The following is a 10,328-nucleotide window of genomic DNA, read 5'->3' as shown; positions in this document are numbered from 1 at the left end:
CCACGGCTCTGAAGCTTCCCCCTCTGCCACCCGCAGTCTCTGCCCGTGAAGGGGCTTCTAGTGTGTGGGAACCTTTCTTCCTTCACAGCTCCCTCCCAGAGGTGCAGGTCCCATCCTTATTCTTTTGTCTCTGATTTTTGTTTTTTCCTTTGCCCTCTCCAGGTAAGTGGGGAGTTTCTTGCCTTTGGGGAAGTCTGAGGTCTTCTGCCAGCATTCAGTGGGTGTTCTCTAGGAGTTGTTCCACATTTAGATGTATTTCTGATGTATCTGTGGGGAGGAAGGTGATCTTCACGTCTTATTCCTCCGCCATCTTGAAGGTCTCGTCTCCACATTCTTTACATATGATTTTCCCAGTAATGTTTTGAAGATGAGATTATCATTCCATATACAGATGACAAAACTGAAGTTGGAGAGACTAAATGATTCCCCAAGGTCACAGAGCAACTTCTTTCCCCTGCTCACTCTTCCCAGTGGTTCATTCAGGACAACAATATAGCATTTGCCATATGCACCATCATTAATTGTTCACTTTCCCCTCTAACACATCCTATTTGCATTTGGAAAAAGCAGCCAATCTACCAGGAATTCCTATGAGACTTCAAATGATTAAGAAATTTATTTTGGGAGCAAGAGAGTATGGTGGTTTGAGGTGGCCTAAGATTAAAGCCTTAGTTTGAATCCTTGCTCTGCTACCTATGAGCTGTTTAACTTTATCATATAGTTTACCCTTTCTGAGCATGTGTCCTTACCTTTCACATATAACTAACATTTACTTTATAGAGCTGTTCAGAGGAGTAAATAAGAAAACATGTATAAAATGCCTAGTAGAATGCCTGGCCCATAACAAATGTGAAGCTAGTGGAAGTGTTATGTTGTTTGTTACAATATTGCTGATCTAACTTTGAATTCATAACTAAACTCCATTCCTTTATTCTTTTTCCCTAATATAGTTCAATCAGTTCCCAAATGGCCCAGATTTGAAGGACTTGATGGGAAGCCAGGAGCCTGCCTTCTCTGTAAATGTAGGATGCTTCGTCCTGCAGCCAAATGTTCACCTTCCCTCCTGCCTATTCCCATATGTCATTTTTTTGTATGTAGGGGATTTGGAAGGTCAAAGAGGAAGAGTCCACTTAATAAGTGAAAAAAATGGAAGGAGAGGTCACGATCAAGGATCACTTTGCCTGAAGTGATGTAATTCCCCTGAGCCTGAATAGACAGTCTTAAATGTCAACTCACTCCAGCCATCTTGTTTTGAACATCTTCAGTGAGCTGAAAACACTAAGGTAATGCTGCTACTCCTGCTAGTGTTAAGAACTGACCTTTACCAAGTCCTTAATATATGCTAGGCAACAGCCTGGAATAGAATGGAATAAGCCACTCAAGCTTCAATTTGTAGAAGACTTTTTCCTTAGTCCTATCCCATTGTGCTGCATTCTTGAAGCACATTATCAGTACTTATCTCTAGAACTGAACCCTGTGTTTTTGCACCAAATAGAGCCAGCCAATAACGTTATTAAGAAACCCCACCCAATATGTGGCCCATATTTAATGCTTGATGCCGAGCAGCACTTTACAGCTGTACAAATCGAACAGACTAACTACTTGGATATTTTCTTCTTTTTTAAAAAAATAAATTTATTTACTTATTTTTGGCTGCACTGGGTCTTCATTGCTGTGTGGGCTTTTCTCTAGTTGTGGTGAGCGGGGGCTACTCTGTTGCGGTGCATGGGCTTCTAATTGCAGTGGCTTCTCTTGTTGTGGAGCACAGGCTCTAGGTGCGTGGGCTTCAGTAGTTGTGGCACACGGGCTCAGTAGTTGTGGCTTGAGGGTTCTAGAGTGCAGGATGAGTAGTTGTGGCGCATGGGCTTAGTTGCTCTGTGGCATGTGGGATCTTCCCTGATCAGGGCTCGAACCCGTGTCCCCTGCATTGGCAGGTGGATTTTTAACCACTATGCCACAAGGGAAGCCTTATTTTCTTCTTATATTGACCTTTCTGCTGCTTCTTATTGCCATTTTATTTTCCACCAAAGTTCCAACATCCTCTAGGTCAGGCGCTTCTAGAAAGTCAGGCTTGATCAGTCATGGTCTTCCTCCTACCTCATCTGCGGGAACTCAGTCTGTTAAGATACCCAGCAGTGTGTATTAATTGGCTTTGGTATGCTTTACCAATCTTATTTTAGCCAGTTTGCTTGTTCATTTAAAAATATTTTAACCTAGAGAACCAGGTTTAAACAGAAGCCTGGCATTTACAGTGATGCCTTTTGGGATATGTTCAATAAATACTTGGTATTACAATGTTGATAATGATGAGTTTGTTTAGTGATGTAAGTGTCAAGCAGCTGGGAAAATAGAAATTTGGCCCTTACAGGGGAGAACAAACACAGGTACTAATTTAAAGACCACAGACATAGCCTAAGTAATTAAAAAATCTGGTCCTATACTCACTCCTCCAAGTTTAGCCAGTTTTAGTTTAGTTATGGACTTAAAATAGGTGGTCCCTTGGGATTAGGAACAAGCCAAGTATATTTGCTTAACTGATCATGATAACTGGTCAGCACTACAGCTTTTGGGGCTTCACAGTATATGAAAGAAGTTCTGCAACAACTAGCCATTGGCTCAGGATAAGAAGCTACTATAGAAAAGGACCTTTTCTGCTATGCTACACTAGCATGGAGAGCTGAAGATTCAGTGGGCAAAAGAAACTCCATTACTCTTGCTTCTGTAGAATACTACAGAGGGTCAAATGACCCTCTAATTATCAGTTTAATCATTAATAATGGAATATTTGGCTGGGAAGCATTAAATTCTTTCTAGCTTTCAGGCTCTTTACCTGGAAGCTTGCCCAAACCTATAGCCACGTGCCTCAGTTACTCCTATTGTCTTCTATAGCCCAGTCCTTTCCTTGCCCTGCACAGCTTCTTTTTCAGATTTCTAAAAAGAAAATAAAATGGAACACTATATATTTAGATAATTGACCTAATTAAATATGTGATTCATTTATCCTAAGTGTGCAAGTATTATTTAATGCATATGGTGCTTCTAGCAATTTCTATAAATACTTGGTTATCAGATCTTAAGTGTGCCTTATTGCAACACTCTTACAGTGGAAAAACCAGATTCAATTCATGATTTTTAACTCACAACACTTTTCTCTGAAACATTCTGTAATTTTTAACATTGTTCGTACTACATACATACTACATACTGCCAGGAAGCTAAATAAACTTGTAAAGTGTATCTGTAGAATAAAAATATTTATGCATTTACCTATTACAAACCTTCAAACAATTTAATGTGTAGATTTATACACATGCTTTATAAGTCAGAATAGGAGAGACAGTTGAATTAGTACATAAAGTTTTTATTTAAAGTTTTCCCCTTCCAAGCAAGCTTCATTTACACATTCTAATACTGTACAAAATTTACATTCTCTGTGGCTTATTTATTCACTTTTCACTTTCTAATAGTTTGTGCCTTTCTGAAATACAGAAAGCTTTACTTATAGTTCTCATAAATGCTTTTATTTTGGCTAAAAATAAAAAATAAATGAAGAACAAGTCCAAGGAAAGCAAATACCCTTGTATAAATGGTGACTTTCAGAAGAAATGGGGACCGTTGATGATAAAAGGTTTTGAAGGAGACCTTGTATTCTTCATGACGTCAGATGGGATTTTCTCACAAAGTACTGTAACTTTTCTTTGTTTCTCTATACTCATATGCGATCAAGGAAAAATGAAATGAAAGTTGATTGCACTGGATATATATATATTTATATATATTTTTTTACAACGGATCCTTTGGATCTGAACATACAAATAAATACAAAAACAACAAAGATTGCACTTTACTGTAGAAACGGCATTGGATTCTAGTACACCCATCCATCTGGACATGCTCCACAGTGAAAACTTATCACCAAGACATTTTAAATCTGTGGCTTCCCTGTGAGGTTGTTTTTGAAAGACACACTTGTTGAGGGATTCAACAACATCTCTGGGTGATTCACAAAATATTTTAGGCTTTGATTTATTCCTAACTATTGTTGTGCCAGCTCTGAAGAGCTTGAAAAGCAAATCCGTGTTCCTGCTACTTTTTCTCTCCCCCCTTTTTTTTTTTTGCGGTACGCGGGCCTCTTACTGCTGTGGCCTCTCCCATTGCGGAGCACAGGCTCCGGATGCGCAGGCTCAGCGGCCATGGCTCACAGCCCCAGCCGCTCTGCGGCACGTGGGATCCTCCCGGACTGGGGAACAAACCTGTGTCTCCTACATCGGCAGGCGGACACTCAACCACTGAGCCACCAGGGAAGGGAAGCCCTAGTTTTTCTCTTTTGATGGGCCGCACTGCCACTGTCTCATGCTCTCCTGACCTTCTGCTCCTAAATTCCTCATGCTTCTCAAGACAGCTAGCTATTGCTCGCTTAACTGAGCCCAGGCATCTCTGGTGATAACAAAGAAATGTAATGAGTTGGGGGAAGAAGGAGGGTCCGTCATGGGCTTTTCTAGAGCCACATCTAGAGCTTTTTTTAGAGCCGAGGGGGAGGTATTTTGTTAGGAGCTACGGTTTGCTCCTGAGGCTCTTCAAGTTGTGTGTTTTAGGGACAGAGAGAAAAGGGGACAGGTTTTAAGAGAAATCTGTCTTTTCGTCCCTGAATTTCTGAAAGCAATCTCTCAGTTTTCATTAGGGGTTAAGTTTGGGTCAGATGTGCTATTCACAGAGTATTCAATATTGCATGACTGTCTTTGTCAGTCCTATATTTTTGAAGCAAAGACCAGGTGTATTCATGACTTATATGCTGCTCCAAATGAGAAAGCGTGAGCCTCTATAAACTGAATAGTGACACAGCGTATTTTGTCTTAATCTTTTGGATAAAATTGAGGACACAGAAATTATGACTCTGGCTAGCCTGGAACCTACAGGGCAGAAAGCAATTGCTACAGGAGCCAATATCTTTCTCTTCTACATTCCCACGAGGTGCTGTAAGAGGCAGAAGGTATATGAAATGAAGTTATATGGAAACAAAAATGTTCCTCTTTAATCTTATATGATTTTCTATAACTGTGTTGCCTACGGAATCTGTGAAGTAGCCACAGGTTAGGAATATAGAATCAAGTGGCAATTTCTGTAATGCAGTGTGAGTATTTTGGTGGGTCAAATCTTGAATCATTCATGAACACAATATCCCCAAAACTTCAACATAGATCACATGCAGGTAGACTACAATGCACAATACTGATCTTAAGTCTCTCTGGGGGGCACTCTCCTGTATTTTATCTTTCTCCTTTTGAAAGTTGAGATCCATGTGAGGAGTTTTTGTAAAGCTGGGACAAGTTAAAACCAGTCTGAAATGGAAGAGTCTGTCACCACAGGAAGTTCGGTGTAATCCGAGTTACAGACAAGAGTACCTGTTCAAGGACAGGTCTTTTTCTTTTGTAGCTTCTTGTAAATCATCAGAAACCAAGAATGGAGTTTCGGCAGTTGTACCATTAGGATGTATTTCCTATTGTAATAGGGATGTCACCTGTCATTGCTTCCTAGAATGTGATACTGTTCATTCCAGGGTTTCCTGGTGTTATTTGTTGTAAGGTACGCAGGCAGGCAGGATAACTGTTGCACAGGCTGGACCTGCCAGTGGTTCTGCTACGTCTCCTTCAAGTTCTGTCCAGCTGCCTTTTTCTGGACAATAGCATATTGTAGATGACTTGTAGGCTCCCTGAAATGGCAGAGCAGAGAGCCTTTAGAGAATTGCCACAGCAAGCTTATTTATCACATTTACATTAGGAAGACAATATTTTTTCTCTGCTCTTGCTAAAAAATTCCAAATGAAAGCAATGGATTTTAAACCATTGTACTCTAAGGGAAAATTTGGGATTGGCAAGATTTCAAAATCTGGGTTTTTGTATGTGTGTGTGACTAATAATAAAAGTCAAGTACCTACAACACCCTAGACGATTTATAAATCCCTTATGATAACTTACCTCAAGTTGGAAATTATCCCTCTGGTTTAAGTTTAAAAAAAAGGAAAAATTTATCTTAAATATTCAAATAAAAGAAGTAAATTGGATTTTAGATTGTCACCTCACTTTACCATTTTTATCTTACTACTATAAAGAATCGGAGATGGGGTTCAAAACCAGTTTAAAATAAACTGGAAATGAAGATGTGCCAACTTCTTCACACATTGACTTATTTATTTTGAAAAGGCCACATGAGAAATAAAAAATGTCTTTAATCTCGTTTCCTTTGTCAACCTCTGAGGCTAGTGCTTGTATAATATTTCCCTTCCTAAACCAAAGCAGCTTTGTTTTTACCATAGACAAGAAACAAACAATAATCCCAACCAACATAATCATTTTCTGAAAGTGTATTCCTGGTTTCTGGTTCCAAACATACATACTCTTGCAGCTATCAATTTCCACTAGCAAAAGGGCACATGTACCAATATCTAGTGATATATGTCAATACACATTCACTTCCAAATAACTAATAGCTTTTTAAAGCTCCTCCAGATTTTATATAACAATCTTGTTGGATGCAAAAGAAATAAAACTAATTAATATTATTAAAATCCCAAATTAATCTTATAAAACCAACACATATAAATAGGAAAATATAGGAACGGTCATCATTTAAAAAGTGACTGTGTAGACCATAGACCCTATGTGTCTTCTGATGTGATGTTATTTGAATTACACAGCCACCTCCTTACATGTTCTCGCTAAAATAAATAAATAGACAAATAAATAGATAAATAAATAAATGGTACATAAATAACAAAAAAATTTAAAACAGAGAAAAGCTGAACTTAAGTCCTTATCTCTAACTTCCAGTCTATAGGAAATAGGGAGACAGGACTATTTTTAAATGACAACATAGGAAATCATTAGGCAATTCGAGAGTGTCAGATATTCTATAAGATAACTGACCTTGCTTTTTCAACAAGACAATGGCATGGGACAGGAAGAGGGGCAGGAGTAATTCTCCAGATTGTAAGATATGTATGAGATATAATAACCAAATACAAGTGAGACTTTTTGGATCCTGATTTGAACATATCAATTTGAAAAATACATTTTTATTCAAGTCAATGGGATAAACTTGAAAATGGATTGTATATAAAGGAATTATTGTTAATTTTATTGAGTGTGATAATGATAGTGTGTTTACATAAACAAGTGATTTTTTTTTTTAGAGGAATACTGAAGCATTTCGGGTGAAATAACATGTCTAGAATTTGCTTCAAATTGCTTCAACCAAATTTTTTAAAGGGAGGATAGATGAAGTAAGTACTGCAAAGTACTGATGGATGTCAAAGTTGGATGATGCATTAACAAGGGCACATTGAACCCTCAGTTTTTGTGTATGTTTAGAAATTTTCATCATAAAGAGAGGGGAAAGTGGAAAGCAATGGCAAATTACATAATCCTAAATAGAATTTGCGGGTAACTGAACAATTAATTTCCATTTTTTATGCTTATCTGGTCAGAAACTTTTCAGACTCTCCCAGTCAAACAGTTTTAATAGAACATTTGTAAAAACCACTTCAGTCTGACTTTTAGTTGGAAAGCATGGGGGTGGGAGGGAAGCAGACACCTACCACATTTTGGGATACAATTGACCAGATAGCAAGACAGCTCTACAGCAACCACACTGAGTCTATTTTACAGCTTAAAGCAATTTACTGCGTGCATAAAAACATGTTACTCTTAAAAGGTACTTGTGTGGGTGGTAACACATTTGGAGAGAAACAAAAAGGAAGCACAAATAAAAAGGATGAAGAGGTAAATGTGGACACGTACCATACTCCAGCTGTAGCCTCCCACAAGGTAAATGCTGTCATCTAGCACTGCACAGCCAGGACCACTGCGACCCTCCAAAATGGGAGTCTGGAGAATATTCCACTGGTCACCTTTTGGGTCATAGCATTCCACGAGCATTACATCGAGGTGGGAGAAACCTAAGTGACACAGCAAAATGGAATCACTAAAGAATAAACTCTCAGGGTCCCAATTTAAGGCTAGGGCTTCTTTTTGCAAAAGGACTAGGGCCAAGAAGTAGATAATTGTGTCTTTGAAGACACATGTATAAGCTGACTGGTGAAACTGGGAGATATGTCAGAAAGACCTAAGAAACAAACAGACAAACAACCCCCCCCTCCCCCACCGCCCCACCAAAACATCGCCACCAACACTCCAACCCTGGATGCTTTGCATTACTTTAAAGCAAAAATGCCTGGCTAGATTTCATTGGTAAAAGCTGATTTACCTTGGAGTATCAGTAAAGGTTTATTTAAACCTTATTAAAAAAGGTTTAAAATAGTAATAGCTAAAGGAAGCATTTTATAGACTGCTTACAATAAGCTGGTTGTTTTCTAAGTGCTTTGTATAAAGGAGCTCATTTAACCCCCTCAAGCATCCTATAGAGAGCATTATATTCATTTTATAGAGGAGAAACTGAGGAACAGAGCGAGTTAATGACCTGAGTTAGTCATACAGCCATTGGATAAGCTGAGATTTGAATCCGGGTGAACAGGCTTCAAAGGTCACACTTTTACAGACTAAACTTTATTGCTTTTCTTAAGTGAACATTCAGTTCTCTCAAAAGCTTTTACTTTTTTCTTTTTTTTACAGTCTGACTATATGTATAAACAGCTGTGATGATGTCAATGGTTTCCAGTGTCTACTAATGATCAAGGTTTCGAGTAGGGGGCTATCGTCCTCTGAAAGACTTTGCCCACTTTTGATAAAATTTCTCAATGGTTGGAGCAGTAACTAAGTTGCAGAGAACACCTCATTTCCCCAGACTCCACTGAAGCCCTGGCTTTCATTTAGGGAGTGAAAAATCCTTAATGGGAGCTTCAGGGTCGCCAAGAAGACCAAACCTTTAAGGATTTTTTTTTTTTTTTAATAGTTAAACACATGCTATGGATGTTTGCTAGCTGACAATCACAACACATATGGTAAATTAGTCAACATACCGGTCTCTTCAAAGTAATTAAAGAGATAGACCAAAATCAGAAAAATTTTCACTCTTGAAGTGGTGGACGGACGATTTCAGGCCACTAACTTTTTACATAAAATAAATCACATAAGGAAGCAACAGAGCAATGTGCTTACTGCGACCCTGTGATGTAATCCTTTCCTTTCACATTAAGAGTTTGATGATAATTGTTGAAGCATTTATATGAAATGGGAATTTGGGCAAGTTTCCACAGTGGCATCTGTGAGGGTATGTGTGCCTTCTCTGTACCGAGTACATTCATTGACTATAACCCTCACAATTACCAAGGAAAGGATAATTACCCCTTTTTTACAGACATGAGGTAAGTGTCTAGAGTAAGATCACACAACTCTAAGTACATAACTGGGATTCAGACCCAGGCTTAGATGCAAAGTCCATACTCTTTCCTCCTTTCACAATGTCTTCCTGAGCTAACCTAATTCTAATGTGCATGTGCTATTTTTCATTTAGGTTGTCATTACCCAAGTCTTTTCTGTCCAAGTATAAACTTAAATACTAAAAGTTCCTAAAATATTAGGCATTCTTGTGCAAAAGAAATTAGAATCATATTTTAATGCAGGAAGCTACAAAGTTAAAATGCATTGATGTAAAGGAATGAATGGTGTATGGATTGAAATGAAAGAGCACCAGTGAAAGCAAAAAAGAATGAAAAGGGAAGAGTCTGAAGCAAGAAAGATACATTCCCTTCCACTGAGGAGACCTCTAAGGTGAGAAGCAGATCTAGACCAGAATATTGACATTTCTGATTGAATATGAACTTGGAAATACTTACTTAAAAATTACACTTGTCCAGTATTTATTACATTTAGGGGTAAATATGTATTATGAAAAAGAGAAAAAAATGTCTATAACTCATGGTTTAAGATGGGTATATGACTGGAAAATAAATGCACAGAATCGCCTTATGTGCCATACCCAGATGGCCTGTTTCTCATTTTGTTCAATTTCAAAGATCATGGACAGTCAGAGCTGGAAGAGATTTTAGAGAACAACTTGACCACCTTCTTCATTTTCAGATGAGAAAACTGAAGCTCAAAGCAGTTCAATAATGTTCTCAGCATCACAGGTCTCTCCGCTTTCCTGTCAGATTCAGTGTTAACACTCATGCACACAAACTACAAAAAACTTGCAGTCACATACGTACACGAGGAGGGAAACAAGCCAAAATATGGCTCTAAAAAGACTATGCTTTAAATGTTACTGATTAAAAAAGCAAATGGAAAGAATTTGAGAATCATAGATGGTTTGATATTAAACTCTTCAAAGAAATAATTCTAAATTTAGACATGAAATTCTACTGTTTTCTTTAA

The 10,328-nt window shown here is 38.1% G+C and overlaps 1 protein-coding gene across 1 annotated transcript in view; it reads right to left on the bottom strand.

The window, feature by feature from the left end:
• Positions 1–3,349: 3,349 nt before the first annotated feature.
• KLHL14 (kelch like family member 14) overlaps positions 3,350–10,328 on the bottom strand; it is a 100,382-nt gene continuing 93,403 nt past the window's right edge. Inside the window, exons 7-8 of the mRNA XM_059040333.2 lie at positions 7,797–7,954; positions 3,350–5,710 (exon numbers count right to left, since the gene is read on the bottom strand). Of these exons, the coding sequence (XP_058896316.1) occupies positions 5,570–5,710; positions 7,797–7,954 (299 nt within the window). The 3' untranslated portion in view covers positions 3,350–5,569. The remainder of the gene's footprint in view (positions 5,711–7,796; positions 7,955–10,328) is intronic.

Source organism: Kogia breviceps, chromosome 15 (assembly GCF_026419965.1).
Source record: "Kogia breviceps isolate mKogBre1 chromosome 15, mKogBre1 haplotype 1, whole genome shotgun sequence".
Classification (NCBI taxonomy): domain Eukaryota; kingdom Metazoa; phylum Chordata; class Mammalia; order Artiodactyla; family Physeteridae; genus Kogia; species Kogia breviceps.
Note: the sequence above shows the minus strand (reverse complement) of the source record. Positions and strands in the feature narration are given on the sequence as shown.